Raw genomic sequence first — 23900 nt, 5'->3', positions numbered from 1 at the left:
ATCATAAAGCTTGATGCTGTTTTACATTAAGATACTCAGTAATCTTGGAAGTCCTTTGACTCATCACCAGCTCAACAATGGGGAGTCGCTGAGTAGATATTAAAATATGGAGACATGTAGGCGCATAAATTCCTTTCATTTGCATCCTTCTAGGCCAGATGAGTTTGGCTGCTGCAGAACCTGCATCTTGACTGCCTGGGGAATTTTGGTGGAATCCACAGTGGGAGTAGCACAGCACTTACCTGAGTTGTTTATGCTGGTTCAAATCACTTGTGCAGGTGTGTGAAGCAGCACCGGTCCCTGATGAGCGAACTGGCTGGGAATTTCCTATAGTTTTACTTTCATAGCAACATCTGCCTCTACAGGCTCCTTCTCTCCAATCAAGGGGAAATGGAAGACACATTTCCCCCAGGACCAGATTCAAGAAAAGATAAGTGATGCTGTTTTTTCACCCCTGCTGTGAGACAGCAGAAACGGCTAGCCATGGAGCAAAGGGAGAGAGCTGGTTTAATTTGGTTGCTAATGAATCTGGTTATAATGTGTGCATACTCCGTAGGCAGAGGAGTCTAGATTTCATTTCTATTAGCACATCTTTTATTATTTTGTGTGTACATATCTGAACACTCAGATATAAAGTTGTTAAAGAAACTGTGTCCATTATTCTCAGATACTGGCAGTACTCAATTTTATTTCGATAAATTGTTTTTTAATTATAAAAATGTATGCAATTTTCAGCACTTTGTTGTTCAGCCTTTACAGCATCAGCATGTAACAGACTTTTAAATTCTCTCAAAAGTCTGCATGCACAGAAGTCACCCTCACACACCTACAGCGGATGTTGGCACGAGTGTTATAAAAGCGCGTGAGATTTAAGAAACTGAGAGTGGTAAGATTTGGAGCATTTTCTCCTCTATAGCCTCAGGCTCGCACCCGGTTCTGTCACATGTCGGACTCTGCCGCGCTCCACCTTTCCTGCGTAGTCAGCGCGTTTCCCGCGGCAGCAGCAGGAATGCTGCTGAGGTAATTTTGCTGGCTCAAAGGCGTACGTGCGGTCCCGTACGGGCCTCGGCGCCGCCGCCACCAGACATCACCAGACACCCTTCCCAAGTTTTCCTAAACGCCGGGGGCCGTCCTGCTCCTGCCCCCCGGCAGCGGCGGGCGCTCCCCCTGCGGAGCCCGCCGGGAATGCGGTCCCGGGCCGCGCCCCGGGCAGAGCCTCCGCCGCACTGCGTTGGGAGCCGCCGGAGGGGCGGGGAGCGGGGGGGCCGCGCCGCCGGCACGGCGGGGGGAACGGCCAACGTCCCCCCGCGGGGCGGGCGCGCCGGCTCCGCCTCCCAGGCCACCGCCGGCACCTTCCATTTTCCCCGCGGGGGGAACCCTCCTCCCTCCGCCGCGGCGGCTCTGGCCGCCCCGCCGAAACAGAGCGCGGCGCCGGCAGTGTCTTCCTTCGCACGCCGCCTTCAGGTCTGGGTGGTCCGGCCCATCTCTGCCTGCCGCGCCGGCCAGTGGTAGCGGCCGCTCCGCCCCTTCGCTTCCCCCCCGGCGGCGGCGCGGGTGGTGCGTCCCGGCAGCAGGCGCGTCCCGGCCGGCGCCCGCCCCCCCGCGCCGTGTCATTGATGTTGTTGTTTGTGTCGCAGGAGCCGCAGGCCAGGCCGGGGCCGCCGCCCGGGGCCGCCGCCGCGGGGCTGGGGCCGGCGCCAGGGATGTCGGTGTGCGGGGAGGCGGTGGGCGCCGGCTCCCTGCCCAGCGAGCTGGTGGTCCACATTTTCTCCTTCCTGGCGGCCCCCGACCGGCTGCGGGCCTCGGCCGCCTGCTCGCACTGGCGGGAGTGCCTCTTCTACCCGGCGCTCTGGCCGCGCCTCCGCCTCAGCCTCCGCGTCTCGCCCGCCGAGCGCCCGCGCCTCGAGTTCCTCATGCGCAAGTGCGGCTGGTTCGTCCGTGAGCTCCGCGTACAGTTCGCCGCCGACAACTACCCCACCGGCGGCGGCGGGGCGGCGGCGGGCGAGGGCGCCGCGGTGGCGGGGGACGGGGAGGCGCCGCCGCCGCTGAGCCCGCGCTGGCTCGACCTGCTGAGGACTTACCTGGAGCTGGTGCTGTGCGTCCTGAGCAGCGTCCGCAACAACAGGTACCGCCGGGGGAGCGGCGTGCCGGGCGGGGGGGCAGACGGAGCCCCAGAGCCGCGCGGGGCCCGGTCCGGCCGTCCCGCCGGTTTCTGCGGGCGGAAACGATGCCCGAGCCGGCGGCGGCCGGTTCGTGCTGGGGCTGCGCTCGGAGCTGCTCTGTGTGTTTGCGAGAGAGTCTGCGAGTTGGGCAGGAACGGGGGCGCGCCGCTTCAAACTACCTAATTTTTATCGTATAATGTAGCTTGAGGAGGAATACAGACGCTCAGACGTCGAGTCGGCGTGCGGCTGGTCGATACGCAAAACAAATACAGCTGCAGTAATAAGTTCTTCGTCTTTTGGGGGGAAGCGGGGAATGCAGCTCGAACGGAGCAAGTGAGCGCCAGGAGTCTGAATTTACTGCATAACAAGACAGCTTTCTCACTTAAAATAAGCCTTATTACGGACAGAGTTTAGACGTTGTGTGTGCTTGCAAAAAAGTATGAGAAACTAGTAAGGGGGAGTTAAAATTACAGCTCTTGCGCGCTGCATTACTGCCTCAATAAAATACCTTCTCCTTTCCAGCTGTGAGGTCTTTCGCTGTAGAAAAGCTGAGCTTTCATGTCACCTCTCGTTTTAACTGCCTGTCTGAGGTTTGAGGAGGTTTTATGCTCTTTTGTTTATTGAAAAATATGTACACGTGTAGGACTTTCTTGGCCCAATTGAATTTAAATGATAGAAATATTTTCGTGTGGCTTGTAGTTGTGTTTTTCACACTCTTACTTTGGCAGGTTAGCTAATTTCCTCAGCTTTGAGGTCTTTAAAATACTTGCATTCTCTTCACTGTGTGGGGGTGTGATAGAGATAATAAGATGATAATAAGATATCCTAATGTATGGCCTCTAGTCAGCATGTCAGACAGGAAAGCAAGGATATTACAGTTAGGTTATGATGAGTTTGGAAAGCCATGTAGGTTTCAGGATAAGAAATAGTTAATATTATTTCTCTTCTCTGCGCATATAGCTTCACCTATCGAGGGAAGAAAAAAAGCTTCAAGTGTTTCAGGGCATCTTTAAGATGAATTAAACCTTGTGGATGGCCTTTAGAAAACTAACTGCAACTGAGTCATGATCTTGTTACCGCCCCCTTTGATTCCAGAGGTATGAGAGAGTAGCTTGAGGCCTTCCTTGTGTCTTTATTTTGAATTGAAGCAAGAGAACTTTAAATGCAGTTCCTCGTTGGTTTGAGATGAATGCAAATGTGGTGTGTGAAGTCTCGCTTTCAGTTCCTCTGCTCTGTTGCCCCCAGCAGGTACTTCCTGTGGTGCAGCTGCGATGGCTGAGCGTTACAGACCTCACTTCAGAAAACAGCTCGTTAGTCCAGCTCACCTTTATCTTATTTCTTGCCCTGTGAATCCTTGATGTGTGAATCGTGATCGTCGGTCTTGATTGGTCTTCTCTTGCATTTCAGGAGCTTTCACTTAACTGTTAAATCTGCGGGAAATCCAGCTAGTATTATAAGGGGAAAAAATGTTGATGTGATTGTGGTGATTGTCTGATCTGAGGCAGATATCATGACATGGCCTTGGAATTTTAAAATAAGTGGTATCTATAGGAGCTGTTGCATGTGGGTGTTGTTAGAAAACTAAGTTGTTTCTTTTTTTCCTCACTGAAGTTCGAGGCTGTCAAAATTAACTGCGATGTGAGAAGGCTTTTGATACACTTTTTCTTTTGAAAAATTCTCCGTGGCCTTGTCTGAAATCTGTACAAGGATACTTGCTTTCTGAAGTTCATTTTACAGATTCTGTATGCACAGTGGGACTCTGGACTGCAGTAAAACACTGTGCAGAAGTAGTTGTTTCTCCAGTGCCTGTTCTCTGGTAGATTAGTATCATTTTGGTGGTAAAACAGAGAAGAAAAGTTACCGACTTCGATAGGATTTTGCATTGCCGTACTCTATTGCTGTCTCTAAATTTATATGCTGCTCTTTTGGCTTGAAATGAATGATGCATGAGTGGGGAACACAGGGTACCCGATTATTACAGCAGGCTTTTTTTAATGAGCATTTAAAAAAGTGGGGGAAGAGTTGGCATAATTTACATTAAATACTTGACCTTTTTTCAGTTTTACTTTCAGAATAGATTCATTTTTTTTCCTTGAACAGACTAGGTTTTTAGTTTATTTTGATGTTTGAGGTTTTTTTCCTTGCAAAGTAACTACCTATAAATTATTAGTTCTTAGGTAGAACGCTATGTTTTAGTTCTTTAAGTAGATTTTTGAGATTGAAAAGAGGTGAGGAGGAGTATTAACACGTGCCAAATTGCTGCTTAGTTCTTACTGCGACCACCTAATGTCTAAACCAGAGACCTTGTCACCTGCTTGATGCTTAATTTTGTCTAAGGAGGGTCTGCAGTCCGTAATTAATTTTTCTGCTTCTCTTTATTTGTCTGTAACTCAAGGGCTATTAATAATTCCTTCTTGTTTTCACTGTATTTCACTGTATGCAAGATAGCAATTGTAATTTCCAAAATAATGTAAATGGAAATTTTTAACTTTTTCAGTGGCTGAATCACTGTAAATGCATTCCTTTTGGAATTAAGTTTAGAACAGGGCAGTCTTTCATAACTCCTGTCAGCCCTTATGATAGCTTTTTGGCAGATAAGTTCAAAAAATGTTCCATTTTACACTTCAGAGCTGAAAAGGAAGAAATCTGCCTTTGTGGTGCTGTTTCTTAACTGTGTAGTGTTGTTTTGGAGTTTTAAATTTATTATTAAGCAATGCAGTAGCAACCTTCCTCCTTGCAAGAAAAATCATGTATTTTAAATGGCTACAGATTTCCTTGAGGATTTACAAAACTGCAGGACCTAAGAAAAGTAATTACTAAAAGTAATGAAATTTCTAAATGCTCTCTTGGCTAGAGGAGAATGATGTATTTGCTACTAAGAGCATTTTCTGTACAACATGAAATTGCTAGTTTCTAAGCAAATCTGTGTGTTAAGTCTCTAGAAAAATATTTTGGAGTGACCTTTGCTAGTTCTGATGGAATTAAGGAAATAACAACTTGTCTGCAATTTGTTTTAAAAACAACTGAAATTTTTTGACAAATATTCCTGCTGCCAAAAAGGTATGTTCAAGGTCTGTCTCATATTTGAAGCAGAGGTCAAGTTGTTTCGTGGGTGGCAGCATATGAAGTAATAGGATTGGGACCTTCATGAGCTCTAAGAATCTATCATTTATTTAATGAAAAGGTACTAAAATAGCATTTATAGTGATCTGTAACTTTTCCATAAGCTTTTATGTTTATGATAGCAAATGTGGCAAAATAGCAAACCTTATAACTGTTTAAAAGCTGATGTTCTACTTACTACTGAGAAAAAGGGTGTGGGTGGGCATGGTGTTTCTTAAGTCCTCATGATCTGCACCTTCTTGAACTGATCTTTCAAAACTGAGTTCTACAAGGCAGGGTGGGAGTGTGACAAACTTTCTGTTTGCACTTACATGCGTACAACAGCTAATAAGCACCTTGTGATCATTCAGTAGGAAAATCCTGTTCTTTTATGTAACTCTAAGATACCAAAGTATTGTCTCCTCTACTCCTCCTTCCTTGCTTACAAAGGAAGGTAGGAAGGTAATGACATGCACACACACACCCCTCTTTTCCTCTGCAGCATGTTAAATTGTATGACTCGTTTGATCTTTGCTATGGAGACAAAAATGCAGATTACTATAAAGCTGTGGTGTCTTGCTGAAGTATGTTATCTCTTGGAGTTACCAAAAATTGGTGAATTGCTCAAAGCAGTAGGCTGCATCTGGTTTTGATGTTTTCTAATGACTGTTTTTTATTGGTCTAAACAGGCAGCTGAAACTGGCAGAAACTAGTGTAGTAATACAATATGTGCCTTACCACTTTGTTCGCCTTGAATGTAAGCAAGGACATTTTGTGCTTTTTTTAAATTGGGTATTAAAAAAGACCGACCAAAGCTGAAGATGGAGCCTAGTAAGAAGCTTTTTGTTTCTAGTGTGCTATTTGAGCTAGCGGAAAATAAATGGTTTAGAAATCCTTCCAAAACACAAGTTTTACCCCCAGCTGTATGTATGGATACTACACAGGATTAAGATACCATTATGACTTTTAGCAAAAGATAAGTAACTTTTAAATAATTTTCTTTAAATAGCAATCACTTTATGGACTCTGTGAAGATGAGCAGTGAACTGAATGTCATGGAGTTGTATGAAACTGCAAATAGTAGCAAAAATCTAACATTGTGTTGAACTGTGATCACATTTGTAGATGGTAATAACGCGCTGTGAATGGAAAAATAATTGGATATTGTCATTGGTTAAGTTTTCGGGCAGAGAACTTTTCCATTTGTCTCTGTACTGCATGAAATGGCAGTCAAAAAGATGAAGTAAAAATGTGTGGGGTGCTAGTAATTAGTGTTCCATGTGTCCTGTGCTTTGGTGGTCCTCTTAATGCCTGCCTATGTCCCACTGTAGCATTGGCTGGTGGTGTGGGTGGCACAAACCGAGACCTGTGTTTGATGTGAATATGGAGGTGATTCAGAACTGTTCTTGAGAGTGCATTTTGGCTCTTGACTCTCATAAATAAGTCACCAAGATCAAAGATAAAGGTTACTTATAGCATTGGCTGTGAACACTACTTTTCAAACCTGGTGGAGGTTTCTGCTACTTCCCTGTCATACCAGATTATCTTTTACAGCTTTTGAGGAAAAAAGAGGCCAAAATACTCTCACGTTTGGTGTGCCAGTGTTTTAGGTTTCCCTGCCAAACTTATTCTTTAGTATGGTCAGGCAGTGTCTTAGTGAGATATGTAAAATAGTGATCATATTTTAAGGCTTAGTTTATTTTGGTGTATCATCAGTACAATAGGCCTGTATTTAAAATACAAAATATTAAATGTTTGGAATTTCAGACACAGTTGTAAATTCTAGGTATTTGACTCCAGTATTTGTCAGACTTTATATGAAGCTTGTGGATCTCGCTGTTAAGTTGTTGTTCTCCTAGAGAAAAAAAGTAGCAGGTGCAACAGTGGATAGATTTCAGGCAATCAGTGTGCTGTTTTTGAATACAGGAACTTCACAACAGGTAAATTATGATTTATGGTAGATAACAATTATAGACTGCAACTCATACCTACTAAAAAATGTAAAACTTGGTTGCTTAATCCTTTTTCGCCCCCATCTTCTCTTGGTAGAATATCAGGTTGTACTGTAGAGGTAGTGAACTGTACCAGAGCTTCCCTATGCTTTGAGCATGGTAATCATATTGCATTTTCCTCAAGGCTGATTTGAAATACTAATATATGCTTTGTGAGCCAGAAGAAATAAGGATTTATGGTAACTCATGTAATTGTGAGCTACAGGTTAATTGGCATCTACTGTTTAGGATTAATTTAATTTATGTGTCCATTCGTGGTGAAACTGGAGTTTCTGCCTTGTTAATTTTCAATTGCAGACTAGTCCTTGCATGTTAGGAGTAAATCTAATTTAAAGGCTATATAAATAAAAGAAATGTTGACCCAAAACTTAGTCAGCTACAAAAATAATAATAGTAAATGCTACACAGCTACTTTAAAACTGCAGTCATTTGCATACTTCTTTCTTGATCTGTTTTAGGAATAGAAAATATGCAAGTCAGCAAACTGAACTAGGGAAAGGAAAAGTGACTGTCTAGTGCACTGTGTCATGTTCAGCATCAACTCAGAGGTTCTTTCACTTCTTTTTAGGTAACCCTTCTAAAGGTTAAAATCATATGTCGTGGTGGACCACTATCCCTTACTGATGGGGAGTATTAGAAAAGCTTCCCCTACTTTGATATAACAGAAATTAGACATTTGATTAGGGTGTGGAGAGCTTTTGCTTTTCCTGTCTCAGGTTTATGATGCTTTGATTGAGGCAGGTTTGGACTCCCATTTGTAACCCAGCTGATGTAAGTGCTCAGGCAGGGTTGTTTGTGATTGTATTCTACTTGGGCATTAAATGCAGTGTTAAATGTTGAAAGGAATAAGTATTTGATGTTTTCATTGTGACACTTAACACACATTTTCCAAGGATTAAAAATTGTATGAAACCACTCCTGAGTTTTCTTTGCAGTGCTACAGGCTTGCTGAAAATACTCCAGTGCTGACTGAAAAGCAGTATTTGCTCTTACAGCTGGTTTCAGCAGTTTGTGTAGTCCTCTTCCCCTTTATACTTCAGTCTCATATGCTGTAGTTCCATACGTGCCTGCATTCCAGGACAGTGTTTCCCACCACAGGCTATGTGTTCCATGTAATGGTGGGGTTTATTGCCTGCATTTGTCTTTTCCAGAATTATTTCCCATGCCATTTTAGTTTTGTGTACAGATTCCTTTTTGTTTTGTTGTTTCCTAGGAACCTCCAGAAGTTAAGTCTCTTTGGGGATATAAGCATTCTGCAGCAACATGGAACCATATCAAATACCTACCTTGGAAAGGTTGATCCTGATGGCAAGAAGATTAAGCAGTAAGTTATATTTGTAAATTATCAAATACAGGATAATAATAATAACAAAAATAATAAAAATAGATGACAGAACTTTCAGAAGTTCCTGAAATATGTGACTGAGAAGCTTTAAGTTTTTTACCAGGGTGAAAATATAAGTTCGTGTTCCTGCTATTTACATGAAGTAGTCTGGTTTTTTGGCTGTTGTATTTTTGTTGGTTTTTTTCCCCTCCATTCTCAGTAGGATGAGAGTCCTTTCTTTCCTCTTTTCATTGTGTTCTAGAAATTATTATATTAATGCCACAAAAGGGGAGGAGGGGTGAAGAGTTATTACCAGCACCTCTTACTATTGCTGTACATGAAAAAAATTAGAAAAGGAAGTAATCTGTTGTATTTCACAAGAGCTAAAAACATATTTGTGTTTATGTTCTCTTTCAAGTTTTCTCAAAACTTGAGAGAGAAATAGAGAAACTGTTGAAACACGGAACTGCTACAACTTATTTCAAATTGCATCTGAAAACTAGGTTATGTATTTGCAGAATTCCTGAAAGATCACAGCTCTCAGTGTGCTTGTATAGTTCAGAGGTATATTTTAGCTTGCCATTATTACATTACAGGACAAACCTTGAATGCTTATAATCCAAATAAGTTATTTGTTCTTCTTTGGAAAAGGTTAAATACACTATAAACAGCTACTGACTTCTGGAATAAATTACCACAGAGAGAGTGATGCTGACTAACTATTTTAGCAGTACTGCTAAAACTTCTGATACAATAAAACCTGAATACCATAATTTTAATTTATGTCAATTTAAACATCATTCACCCAGTAGCTTGGGAGTAGAGTAAGTACAGCCACTCTAGGTCTTTACTATTTTTTGTTTTGAGTGATTTTTAGAACCAGTGTAGGCATATTATCAGATGAATGTATGTATGTGAACACAGTCATCAAACTGAATGTTTGGTCCTGACCTAAATTTGCAAACCAGTGCAAATAGAGCTGTGAGTTACATAGTGTGTCTTTTTCATCTGTTATGTTTCCAGTGCAGAACTTGGTGCAATTTGTGATTCTGTCTATGTATGTACAGTAGTGCTGTGTGCAGGTAAAAGGCTCATTTGGTAAAAGCTCCTTTATTTGATACCCTTTTTGAAAATATAAATATGTAATCAAATCTTTGCAAAGGGACTTGAAGGGAGCCATCTAAGCAGATGTTTAGTCAGCTGAGTGCATGGTCAAACATTTCTTCAAGCCAGTATTCACATTTTGGAGCCATAAACCATTCAAAACTGATTATCTAACTTGTTTGTCTTTTAGATTAATATTAACCTTTGCACATTTTGGAATGAGCAAATTAATAAATGCTACTTCTTTTTAGTTCAGTTAATTTTGGTGTTGGGTTTTTGTGTTTGTTTGTTTCTTGTTGTGAGTTTTTGCTTGGTGGGTTTTTTGGGGGGGTGGTGTTTTCTTTTGTTGTTTCTTTTTTGGGGGGGGTTTATTGTTGGTAGATTGTTTTTTTTTCTAGAATAGAACAGTGTATTTGGGACCTGCTAGTCCTTGTCTAAATTAAAGGAAAGCTGAGAGTATTTTATTCAGTTGTCTAAAGTTTGAGAGCTAGTAGCAGACTTAGTTCAGAAAGTAAATCTTTATGGCTTCTTAGCCTTGGTTTTTGTGCTTGGGGTTTGCATCAGTAAGTTGCAAAACGTAGATGCTGATAACTAACAGTGAAATGTGTAAGCAGCCTTTGGAGACAGTGTTACTGGTTGAGGATTTTTGGAACCTGTATGGTGATGAACCTTATTAGCTGTTTCAGAAACTTCTTCCTGCAGTTAAAGCAGTCAGGGAAAAAAATTGATTCCTGAAATCTGACTTTGAGCTGGGTGTAACAGACTGTAGGTGGACTCTCAGCTATTACAGAGCCATTAGGATGCTTCCTAAGGTTTTAGGCTAAGGGTTTTCCTGAGGCAGAGGAGGCTTTGGAGGATATTTTCAAAAATAAACGTTTGCGTGAGTTTGTGATGCTTATTCCTTTTCTGTACAGCATGTGTGTCCCTGGTTACTTCCTAAAATTCTCTTTACAACTCTGTTTCTTAGTGTTGGGATGCTCAGTGTAAACAATTCGTCTCAAGTTGAATGAAGGGTAGTTGTCTAAAATTTTGGATTTCTGAAATCTGCTTCTCATGATTGATCTGTGTGGTTCAGATAGTTTGGTTTCCAAAAGAACTGGTTTAGCCTCTGTTATTAAACAAAATATTTTGTTTGATAGTATTTAATTAAACAAATAGCCTCCATATGGACCTTGGTAATCTGTCTGCTTCCTGTCCAGGGCCATGGACGTGCTTCAGTCCTGGTTAGGACTGGTTTGGGAGCTTAAGCACTAACTGTGCCTGTTTAGTCAGGCTTTGGTCTGTCCTCTAGATGAAAACACCATTTGGGGCATTTATTGTGAAAGTACATTAAAAAAAATTATTTTTTAAGTTGTATGTTTCAGTATAATAATTTGTAGGTTACAGGTCAATGGTGACCATCCCATAATTGCTGCCTGCAGGGAGCAGCGGGGGCTGATGACACTTGTTGAGACATTAGTAGGCTGCATTGCTTTTTAGCATGTGCTGAGTGAGTTCTGCTTGTATTCTCTGTTATATGCTCAAATTTCAGTTTTATAAGTGAGCTCTGAGATAATTGTGTTAAGTTAGCATAAATGTTGTAGTACCTGCTGGGCACTTTGGGCAAAATTAACATGGTAATAGAGTAGGTGTTAATTTCCAAGAATTCATGTGTCTATTTTTTAGAATGCAGTTCAGGCTATTTTTGCAAACTCCAGTTAGATGCAATCTGTTTATGAAAAATAGAATGTGCATAAGAATTTGCAGGGGAGGGAAAAACCAAACCTGCTAGGCTGTTAAAAAAATTATATGAAATATGTTAAAATTAATTACTTCTATCTTATATAGTGCTTTCTGTCTGGCCTTTTTAAAAAGCAGGTATTAAAAACAATTCAGAAATTATTGCTGTTAAATGTTCTCTATTGAAATGTTTGATCTCTGGCTAAAAACTGGAGAAAGTTTTCCTAGGACCTACAGGTTATTAGAGTAGCAGCACAAATCTGCATACTTGTGTAAATACTTTGATGCTTGCAATAAAAAGTTGATTGCATTAAATCATTCTCTCTATTTTAAAAAGTTTTTTACTGCAGTTCCCACTGGGGAGAAAAGCTACCCAAGAGCTGCAGAGTTCTGTGTCATATTTCTTTTTATTAAATTTTGCTGGCACTAAAACAGTATTTTTCTAAGCTCAGATGTTTAAGGTGTATGAGAGCCCTAATTTAAACAGATTTTTAGTGCAGTGAGCATATAGATGGTAGTCTTCTACTTAACACCTCAAAATTAACTTGTCTTCAACAGTTCTGTAAAATATTAAAAGCACTATTACGATTGATTACCTGGGCTATTACAAAATAAATCCTACCATTGCTGCAACCATAACAGCACCTTTGTAGATGTGTATGGGGGGGAAGGAAGAGTCTTTGGAAGAAATTTGGGATTGCTGTGGTAGAAACTTATTCTTTGGGGGATTGTGAGATAATCAGCCTTCTATTAAGCATTGGCAAGAATAATGACGAAACAAACATTGACAGGATCAAATAAGTTTCTTCTTAACTCTAAATAAATCTAGGAATAAAATAGAAGAACTGCACTGTTCTGTGGGTCTTACCTGTTGTGTAAAACAGTTTCATTTGTGTCACAGTTGTGAGTCCTCAATTTTAAATAAAATATTCGGAGAAATCTGGAAATATAGAAGTCTTTTTACCTGATGACTATCCTAGGTAAAACCTTGGGAACCAAGGTGTAAAATAAATACAGTAACCACACCAGCTTTTCCACCTGGGTGAAGTCAGGCCTTGCAAACCCAATACCTTCATAGGAGAAGGAAGAAAGCGCATGTAGGCAAGGGAAGGGATGAATAAGGATTTGCCAAGAGAGAGGATGAGTGAGCGCTGATATTTCAACTTTATTACAACAGAAGGGTTATGGGGCATCAAATGTAGTAGGTGACAGGTTCAGAGCAAGCAAGAAGAGGAGATGATCGCACTGCAAAGTTCTTTATTATTGGGTGTTATGGTTGCTAAACCGTTTCTCCCCTAAGGGAGGAACCTGGATAAATTTGTAGAAGTGAAGTCTCTGAGGGTTTCAAAATACATAAAGCCACCTCTGCTCAGAACTGAGTTACAAAGTTTTGGAAACTAGAGAGATATTTGGTAAGTTGCCCCATGTGCTTTCCTTGTTCTGTCACCTTAAGGTGCTAGTGTTTCTCTGCTGGCAGTCAGGATACTGGCCCAAACCTTTAATTTTACCTAGACATTATCTCTATTAAAGTTATATGGATGAAATTTTTTTTTTTTTTTTGCTTAGATGTATAAACTATACAGATCTTCATAGCAGTAAAAGAAGTGTTCTGTGCAAAACCATTACCTGATTTGGGGAACAAAAATTTCTGCTGTTTTTATGCTGGATCTTGTTTCTTGATATTCTGTGGTTTTATGGCATCTTATTTCTTGATGTCATAGCCTGGCTCAGCTACTTCTCTGTAATGCTGACCAGGGCTTGAGATCAAATACTTACCTACATGTGTCTAATATGCTAAAAGAACACTTGTCATTTGGGCAGGAGGACTCTTTTGGGCCTTTACAGCTTTGGAATAGAGACTGGAAAAATACTTACATGAAGAAAGTTTTTGGAGTGTGACTGTACTATTTGAATTTTTTATTGAAAAATTAAGATACTTCTGTTGCCTTCTTGAACAAAATATCTTAACATAAAGAACATCTATTAACTTAAAAAAAGGGGTAGGAGAGGTGAGTACATCAGAATAAATTCATAATAATCTGGCACTGATAATTTGAGATTGAAATGTTGCTGGGTCCAAGTTGTTTTGGTAAAACATGAACCTGTTGGCTTTTGAAAATCCAAGAGTTAGTTCTATATTTGGAATTATTTAAAGAATCTTCTTGTATGTTTGTTCTTTACCCTTTAATGAGCAAATCAAGCAGGTAGTTTCATATCATTCTAACTTACTCTCAAAACCAAGTTTGTCACCTTCCACTGAAAATTACTTTTTTTCCGTACTAAATTTGTTCTAGAGAAGTTAGGAAATACAAAAAGCTGTTTTTAAAAACAAGAGCTGCATTTTAAAAGCATTACAGGTTTTCTTATTTGCATAACCTTAAAATGTATGTGGGAGGGTGTTAAATACATGCTGGAAAATACATGAAGTGAAGGCTCATAGTGTGTCACCATTTTTGAAAGACAAAGTACCTATTTCTTTTAGTTTACAATTTTAACCTTTTAAGTGCAGTGGATGTTAAAATGCTCTGGGAGGTCTGCAGTCTGGTTGCAGTTCATAAGAACTATAGTAATAGCATCTTCCTGCAGAATAAGGCTATAAATGAAGGAAGAGTAATTCTTGAATAAAACAATTGAATGGTACGCAGTTGGTAAGACTAAACCATGTTTAATAGGATCATTGTCTGTTTTGTTTACTTACAGAATCCAACAGCTGTTTGAAGAGATATTAGGCAATAGCAGGCAATTGAAATGGCTGTCTTGTGGGTTAATGCTGCAAATAGTAACTCCCACATCATTGTCCTCCTTATCAAACCCCATAGCCAACACCATGGAACATCTGAGCTTATTGGACAACCACATCCCTGGTAATACCACTCTTATCACTGCGGTTGAATTGGAGCGCTTTGTGAATCTGCGTTCGCTCGCTTTGGATTTCTGTGATTTTACAGCTGAAATGGCAAGAGTCCTGGCTGACAGCAACCATGTGCCTTTGCATCGACTGTCTCTCCTGGTCCACAGTGTTTCCATAATGCACAAGTCATTGGACAATATGCCAAAAGATGAGAATTGGCAGGCGCTGACTCGCAACAGCACTAATCTTCGGGTCTATATAATGGCTTTTGATGTCAAGAGTGATGATATGTTAAGGATTCTTAAGCCCAGTATCCCCCTAGAGAGGATTCACTTTGACAGCTATGTCACTTGTGTTTCAGGAGCTGTTGTTGATCTCATATCCAGGCAGTATGACAAGTTCCTCACTCATTTTATACTAATGAATGATGTGATAGATATGTCTGCCTTCCCAGATCTCAGTGACAACCGGAATGAAGATCCACTTGTCTTATTAGCCTGGAGGTGCACAAGACTCTCTCTCCTAGCTGTTCATGGTAGGTAACACATTGCATGGGCATAGTATGTGACTTTTAAATGCTTACAAGCCTTCAGCCTTTCTAATCAGTGTGTTTTAGTGGCATGTTATACAAAAGGCTGCTGCACTGTTGCTATCCATGCTGTTGTTGAAGGTGTTTAGTGTGTATAAGTTTTAAACCTGCCTGTGTCTTACTAACTTCTGTTGAGAAGTCACGTAGGATTTTATTAAACTCCTCACAGAAATGAGGATAACTTAAGAAGTGAGCATTCCAGGAGGCTTATGCTGCAAGTGGTCTGCACTGTGCAAGTTCCATTAAGTGACTGGTTATGTGTATGTGAACTGAAAACATTCGCTATTTTTCTGTGAGCTCATGTGCCAGCAAGATTAGATGATTTTCCTTCCTGTTTGTAAATAACATGGGTTAAGTGCCCCAAAGCTGAGAAGAAGACATGTGTTACCAATTTGGTAAGACTACCAGCAGATGAAGGCTGAAAAATATGTAGAGGGAGTTGCCTCACTGAGTGTGTTGGTTTCACCAGTAATACCACAGCTAGGTTTATCCCACTTATTTATTTGCCATATAGTAGCCAGTAACTTTTAGAATTTATTCAGCTCTGTCATCAATAGAGAACTTGGTGGTAGAAGTTACAGCAGTCTGGTAAATTTTAAGGCACCCGAAACTGAAATAATGCAGAATAATGTTTTTTTATTTGTGCTGGAATCAGCTTACCAAGACCAAGTTTGCTGATGCATGAAGGAGTTAAGCAATGGCTATTGTGTTGCATAAGAATAAATGTGTTTCATCAGACTGCTTGGGGGAGTAAATCTCCAGTTGTTCAGTACAAACAGGAGACCTTCAGCAGCAGGAGGTGGACATTCAGGTTTCCATTCGTTGAAATCAGAAGGTCCTGCTGTATTTGCTCTTTTTTTTTCTGTGGTCTTTTACTGAAAAATCATTGCTGGGAGTAGGATCATTGCATGATCAATTCAGCTGTCTCTCCTTAATAGTTTCCAGGTGAGACAGATTTTGGGTGCTGGTACATGATTGTGCCAATCTAGGTGTGGCTTTTAGCAGTTTCTTCTAGAATTTGGATACATGTTTGAGGACCTTTAAAAAAAATTAAAATTGTGTTACCTTAAATTATCCTCCTGCTACAGAAAAGCCCTCTAATATATTATCTAATTTTAAAAGCTAGTGAAGCATCTGAACATAAGCTAGTGTAAGTATCATGTCAGCATGTGTCTATTCAGTAGAAGTTATTAATCTGTGCAAAGTGTTGGGAAAGCAAACATCCCTTATGCTTCTGTCTAGCAAATGGTTGTTGCTACATCACCTTTCTTTGGAGAGATGCTATGTCTGCCTGTGTGAGAAAATGGCCAAATATCACCTCGCTGTTACATTGGGATTTGCATTCTTTACCCTTCTTTTCCCCCTCCTTTGCAGCAGAAGCTGGCTAAGCTGCTTTTAAATGCCTCCTGATCTTTTCTAAGCTGTGGACATAACTTTTCTAGTACTATACTGCAAGCATCGTTCTTGGAGAGTAGTAACTGTAGATGGAGCACTGTTAGGAAGAAGTATCCATCTTAGCCTCATGCTTGGATTCCCTGAGGTTTACCATATAATGTTTTCTGGCTCCACTTGTCATATTATATTGTGAAGTTTCCTTCAGGAAAAGAAGGTGGTTTTGTTCAAGGTGCCATAATTGGCTTGAAGTGCTCAGGTTTCTTCTTCTGTCTCCTGAAGTGGTTATTCTTCAGCTTCCAGTGCTTCTCAGGCTTTTGTGTGTGTGTGTATGTTTCCTCTTCTGGTATTAGTTTGCTTTTGAAAAAGCTTTTATTTCCATCTACTTGTGGCTGCCACTTGTCATTGACTGAAAGGGGAAGGGGAAAACATATGCTAAGGACACTTCCTATGGGCTGCCTCAGGATTGTCTTTTGCGGGAAGTCATTGTCTTGCCACCAACAAATGGTGGAAATGTCCATGTCCAGGAGCCAGAGGAAGGCAGATGTTAAATACATTCTTGCAGAACAAAGAAAGGCTTGTAAAGAGTGTGTGACCATTTGGGATGGGATGGAGACAGTAGGATATTGTAATGGTATGATCTGGCACTGTGAATAAAAAGCATGGTCCATCTGTGAGAACAGAGGCCTTCTTTATTTTTTCTTCCTCCTTAAGGGAAGGATACTTCCACATGGATTTTTATGACTTTGTATTATAAACATCATGGTGAAGTTTTATTCTGTCCATGAGCAAAACTAAAGTTGAAATTTTTACTAGCAAGGAAGAATAAATTATAGTGTGCTCATGGTAAATTTGTTGTTCAGTGATACCAGTAGTGAAGTGATCATTTCCTCTTACCTCTCAATACTTAGCTGGAGAGAGACTTTTTGCCATCTGGGAGGTCACAAAGAAATTTCAGGCAGAGCTTTTGAAAGGAGAGTTCATTTAAAATGAGATTAAGTTGGGAATAAGATGGTTGTTCTAGTGCATAGAGGATCTCACCACTAAAAGTTACAGCAAAAGCCATATACCTGCCCAAATGATGGTAAAGGGGATTTGTGTACAGGGCTTTTTTTTTTTCTTCCTTTATTCTTGCACTTGCTTTCAAATATTTCTTTGGTAAGTTCCTTTACAGTCAAGATAACTGGAAGATGGTGGGAGCTCCATGTCCTGAAAGGAGTGTGTCATCATACAGGGAGGAATTTTCCATTGAGTTCAATGTCCCTGTTGAGGAAGGGACGCTGAATTAAGCTGCTTGAATTAAGACAGCTTCATCTTCTGTGGATGGTTGTGTTAGAGGTGAAGTATCCAGCAGATGAAGATTGTGGGAATTCATGCATTTGTAATGGTTAATATACGAGAAATGAGCCTTACAGATATATGCAGGCTTCTTTGTTAAACACCTACCCTAACCAACATACTTCCACAGACACAATAGAAAAAAGTAAAAGAAAACAGAACAGAAATTTCTTTTATTTATTACTTTGACATCTTTTCTTCATTCTCTGACAATCTATTTTGATACGTTATGATGTAGAGCATGTTAACTGCATTGTTGGAGGACCAAGCCACAGCTTTTACTGTTCAGCACTTCAGCTTTCCCAGTTAAATATTGTGCAGACTGCAGCTTTACTTGGAATCTACTTGGGCATCTCACCAAGAAGTTTAGCACCTGCAAGAATGATGATCATAGCAGAAATGAGCCTTGCCTTTTGCAGTGGAAGGGCTGATTTGGCAGAGTTCCCCAAAAGGGAAATTCCCATCTGTGGTTTGCATCTGAATAGGGAGGAACTTTGCATTTCTCTTAGCCAGGGCACAGAAAGCTTACAGGTAACTGGCGAGTAGGAGTTTTTAAAGAGAAATGCTAATATATAGTGTCAAGAGATGGAAGCTTTGTAATTGTATTTTATCTCAGACAGAATAACAAGATACATGTAGTTTATCTTACATATATATATATATATATATATATATATATATATATATATATATATAAAATATGTACATAAACACACACACTGGGATGACATGAAGAGGCTGCAGAGGCTTCCAGTTTGTGTGCATGCTGACTTTCTGTTTGTTTGGTGGTGGCTTGTTTTTTTTTTAATAAGTCTACTTTCTAAAGCAATGAAAGCAAATATTTTTTTCTAGCATAAGCAGAGTTTTAAAGCATTCCTTCTATGCATTCAGTTAATTAATAACTCACTTTTTTCATTCTAATTTTAATACACAGTAGTCACAGGAGGTTTGAAGTTTTATATAAACTTACAGTAGTTCACTGCTCTGCAAGTAGAAGAAGAGCTAGAAAAGGTTGATTAAATGATCTGAAATATTTTTATACTTACTTATTCAGAGTAAAATGGCAGCTTCACCACTTGAAACCAGAAAGCCCCCACAATGCCCTAGGGGAATTCTGCCAGATGGAACATGATGGAATAGATTGGGAGAGATACTGGGATGGTCTGATACTAAGTTCTAGGGTAAGAAAATACCTTGTAGGAAAACGACAGAACAACTTTGTTTTTCTTTCCCCATAGGTTACACAGTCTGGGCTCATAATCTTATAGCAATTGCTCGTCTTCGTGGCTCTGACCTGAAAGTACTGGAAGTCACAGAAGAAAGCATTGAATTCGACCAAGGAGAACTGGCTGATCAGGATGTGGATCCAGTACACAATTTCATTGAGCAAGTATCTCTTGGATTGGGTCGCCCTTGGCACGCCGTCATGGACATAGAGCTGCTCAGTGTCTTCACTGAGCCAACCCGTCACTTTTACAGAGAGATGCAAAGCTTCAGTGAAGGCATTTAGCTCCTTATTTACAATTCCTGTGGTTACATATGCAAGTAGGGTCCTATTATGTTTTTTCGGTAGTGTGAATTAACCCCCTTTGTGCTGTGTTTAATCAGTATTAGCTATATAGAATTATATATGTGTATTCTACTTCTTGATCAAAGAACGTAGTCGGGTATTGGTTTAGAAGCTGAAAGTGGCAGTGTTTAGGGTTTTCACGGTTAATGGACTTGTCTACCAAACCTTGTAAAGATACAGCCAAAGGCTGTCTGAGGTTGCCGGCTAACTTTACTTTATTGAGTAACTGCATTTTGAATTCTTTTGCTATTCTATTGGAGTCCTATGCTCGGGAGCCAACTGTTTTTAATACCCATATCCATAGCCCAGTGGATCTCTATGCTGTCATTGTGTGCTTAATCCAGTAGCATGCTACTTAATAGGCTTAAGGGATGAGAAGTCTGTCCAGGGCTGTTCACTGTAAGACTCTTACCTTGCTTGATTTCACGTGTGGATTCTGCAGCATGGCTTAACTCCATTCTCGGCTTTCCTTAGCTGCTAAGCAGCGGTGTGAAACACTAGCAATTCAGGTTCCTGCACTTACACATCCACTCCATAAAGCTGTAGTCTTTTGGATTCTTTGCAAGCTCCTCCTTGTTTGTTCTCACGTTCTGTCATCTTCCTTAAAAGTTAGCTTTGGGCCAAAGTTTAAAAGGAGAAAGCAAGAAATGTGCGCTCCGGTGAGGTAAACGCATAACAGTGAAGATTTCAATACAAAGGTCTACACCTGCAAACAAACATTAGTCGTGAAATCCCTAACAACCAAGTCACTGGATTTTCTCTGTCAGCGCCTGTGTCAGCTGCCAAAGAATAGATTAAAAACGAAGAAGTGCCCACATGCTGGCAGGGGCAGGCCAACTTTTGGCCAGCCAGATACTGCTAGATTGTAATATATAAGGTCGAATTTCGACCTGTGGTACACAGCTGTGCTGTGGCTCAGTCAGCAACCTCAGAACTCTTAACAAACATGCACCTGTTTCACTGTGAATAGTGAATGTAAAGGAAGGAAAGGAAACAAATACAAAGCTTGTTCTATCACAGGTATGAGCTGCTATGATGCATGAAGAACATTCCATGAAGTATGTTTTAAAATCTTGTTATATCTGAGAGGCTTTAGAAGCCGATGTAACTGTTTCAGGGCAACCGCGGTACAGACGTGGTCTCTGTGAGACTTCCACCTGACCCCAGTTTTAAGTGGTACGAATGTTGTGCATTTAATGTTTAAAGGACAGTCTGCAATAATAAAGTAAGTGGCCAACGTGGGTGCCCAGCAGTGCTGAGACCTGGCTGCTATATTGTAAGCTTTGGAAAACACAATTTATGCAACAGATGTCCAGATATGATTCTATTTATGGAAAAAGTTTATATGTGTTTTACAAATGGTTTTACCATCTTATATTAAAATGACCTTTTGACAGGTGTGCGCTGTTTTGTCTCCAGTGAGCACATACCATGCGGATTTTATATGTACATCAGTAGAGTGAATCCACTGGCACAGTGTGTGTATATGCCAGATGTGGTGAGATTTTATCTTATAAATGTGATCAGATTAAAAAAAACTCCTGACAGAAAATGTAAGGAAACCAGCTGAATGTTTGAATTGATGACTGATGTTGTATGGTTTATGTTAAATGTTATATTCTTTTAATCAATGAATAAAGCATTAAAAATTGATCGCTGTATAAAATACTTTATTGTTATCAGCATGAGGATTTCTAGAATTAAAATGCAACATCGTTCATAAGATGTGTATAACTAGTAGCTCCCATTGTGTTTAGGTCAGCAGAAAAATCTAAAATAAGTCACACAATTTTTAAAAATTTGGCTGAATTTTGTCAACACTTTTTGGGGTGGTGGAGGAATGGGAAGGATGCTTTGCTAAAGATCAGACCAGTTAGCACAAACAGTATATCATTATATGACCTATTAGACTGATACAGTAAACTGTGGATTGTAGAATATAGAAGACTATTTTTGAGAAATTACTTCATCAATTGCAATTGCTTAAATCAAAATCTAATGTGCTCAAGAAAAATGTGTAGTACTTCTTTGGTGTCCCACTATTAAATAGATTATGAATACCTGCAACGCTTCAGTTTGACGTTTTATCTGTACTCAGAGTACACAGCTGTGCCTTCTGAATGAAAGCTGCAATGTCTGCTCAGCTGTTGGGAGAGCTGCTGGGCCCTGCAGTGGCTGACTGTGCTGTGAGGCTTGTCAGAGTGGCTGGTCAGTGTGTGCGTGCCAAGCACGGACTTTATTTGAGCTCCTGAACTTCATGTTACCACAGCCCAAACTGCTGCCAAGTGTGAAAACTGCACTGCTTGTTCAAGCAGTTTCCTGGATCTTCCAGATTTGGTAAGCAAGATTGTTTGCCAACATACTGAAGAGACACTGTGGGTGATTAAGATAAGGTAAATACAGTTACAGATTTTCATGTTCCAGTAAAGTGAAATATTGGGACTTGTTTCAGTGCCTTTCAGGGCTCTGCCTCAGAAGGGAGTTTTATGTAGCAGATAAATCTGGTGGTGATTGCTCAGCAGCATCTGAACCTGAAGTTTGGTTTTGAAAGGTTCAAAATTTCAGGAAGTCACACAGAAAAAGCCAGAAACAAATAAAGCAAATTCTGTGTCCTCCAGTTTAAACAGTTGCAGAATGGTATTTTTATCTCTGAAAGCTACTGCATTTTATGGTTAACTGCCTTACTAAATAGAGTTGGAAATAACCTGTTTGCCTTTCTGTTGTATAAATGTGTTTTTAATCTGTTTGGTGTAACCTATTTTCTGCTTTGTTTTCATTAAGTTAATCTCCAAAGATACGATGAGGAGCAGGGGAAGCAGCCCACTTGACTACAGCAGGGGGATGTGCAGCCCTTTCACTCACTGCAGCTGCAGCCAGAGCTGGCTCTTAGCAATGGCTGTGCATTGTGAGAATGCTCCAGGTCTGATTTGTTTCATATAGCCTGGAGTCTGCTCACTGGGTGTGGCTTGTGTTCAGGGAAGAAGTCAGTGTACCTAAAACAGATGGCTAGAATCTTTCTATCTTGGAAATTTCAGGGAGTCAGTCCATTAAAGCAGGAGGGTGTGGTGAAAGCCATACCTTGAGCAGTGGTGGAGAAATGCACCCTGATTTTTTTTCCTGTCTTAGGAATGGATAGAAGTGGGGTTTGTTTTCTGCCTGTGTTTTCAGCAATAATCTTTATTAGTGATACCAGGATGACAGGATTGAAGCTGAAGTGATCGGTAATTGTTAGGAAATTAAGATAATCTTAATATTCTCTTGCATTTGGAGTGGGTCCTTACAAACTATTGCAAAATTACTTTGAACTTGCATAATCCCAAAAGGAGTTTTACTTTTGTTGTTTCTTTGTATTTCCTGAAGAGATGGCAATGTCAGTCTTTTGCATTCTAGGTTCAGCTGTAGGAGCTTGCAACACAAGCCTTCATCTGTCAAAACTTACTCTTTTGCTTATTCTTTTGGGGGTGGGCAGAACAGGGACTTCCCCACGTACACTTTCATGTGGCCTTTCTACATTTGACAGGTTACCATCTACCTGCTTCCTATTACATAAACCTGAGCTTGCTTCCAAATTTGCAAATATAATTTTGGACTGCTGGTGGGGATGGGGAAAATGTCTCAAATTATGCCATTCTCTCTGCAGGATGATCCAATCCATGCTTTTCCTGCATTTTCTTAGTCCAGCTATCTTTCCTTTTGCCTGCAGCATTTGGTACCATTGTGGGGATAGACTGTGGTGGTGGAGGAAGAATTTTTCAGAGTTAACTTAGAATAAATATTTAACCCACATGGAGAAAATACTGTGTTTGCTCAGAAAACAGAGATACATTCATAAATAGTTTTTGCAGCCTTCCAGGTGAGTTGGGCAAGGAATGAAAAAGGATTATGGCAGTGTTATCAGCCCAGGATTTCTGTGCTATATCCTGGTTCTCTGTGTAGGGGCAAGGCTGTATTTGGCAGTTCTGGTTGCTCCTAGGGCTGATGACAAGGGTAAAACTCAGTAATTCCTTTGAGAATCCTTGTGAAGTCTCTCAGGCAAACCCATAGCCATCAACTAATTGGCTAAAGCTGATGCAACAGCCACGTTAAACTACATGGTTAATTTAACATGGGTGATGCCTTAAAATGTTTGTTGTCAGAATCTGTCATTGAATCACTGGAGTACAAATGCTTCACCTAAATGCTTTGAGGGCTAAACTAGAAGCAGAAGGGATAAAAAAATTATAGGAGTGAGCCATGGAAGAGTTCTACAGCTGAAACAAGCCAACGTGGAAACAATGATAGGAGCAGGAAGACTGAGCTACAAGAGAAAATGCTCCCTTGGCAGACTCTACCTAAGCAATTACAAAAAAAGTGGGCTGGAGGTTTTTTTGGTAACTTCTAATTATGGGGTATGGTTTCTGCATTTACATTAGAGCCTGAAACTGTGTGTTATGTGTGTGTGCATGCAGAGAATGGAGGCTGGTGGTTGAACTGCTGCTGAGTTGGGGCTTGCTAAAACCAGTTTTCTTCTTTATCTTAGAGGGTCCCTTACCAAATGACTGAACTGAGTCCTTACATTGTTTTCAAGCTGAAGCCAAACTGTCAGAACAGCCACCAGCTCCTAGCAGAAATCTTTAGATTGTACAGTCACCAGTGAAAGCAGAGCTTGGCTCTGCCCAGATGCAGCCTGGCACTGGCCAGCCCCTCCCTGGCTGCAGGGGGGTGCACTGGGCCTGCCGGGACAGCCACTCCTGCCAG

At 40.6% G+C, this 23900-nt stretch overlaps 1 protein-coding gene across 1 annotated transcript; it reads left to right on the top strand.

Moving 5' to 3' along the window:
• The first annotated feature begins 1616 nt into the window (after window positions 1-1616).
• Window positions 1617-21373, top strand: FBXO33 (F-box protein 33). Its single transcript, XM_030949720.1, has 4 exons — window positions 1617-2125; window positions 8490-8600; window positions 14124-14809; window positions 18832-21373. The coding sequence occupies exons 1-4, from the start codon at window positions 1617-1619 to the stop codon at window positions 19101-19103; spliced, it is 1578 nt and encodes a 525-aa protein (XP_030805580.1). The 3' UTR covers window positions 19104-21373.
• The last annotated feature ends 2527 nt before the right edge of the window (window positions 21374-23900 follow it).

The sequence above is a fragment of the Camarhynchus parvulus genome, chromosome 5, assembly GCF_901933205.1.
Source record: "Camarhynchus parvulus chromosome 5, STF_HiC, whole genome shotgun sequence".
Taxonomy (NCBI): domain Eukaryota; kingdom Metazoa; phylum Chordata; class Aves; order Passeriformes; family Thraupidae; genus Camarhynchus; species Camarhynchus parvulus.
This window is presented reverse-complemented; position numbering and strand designations above follow the sequence as displayed.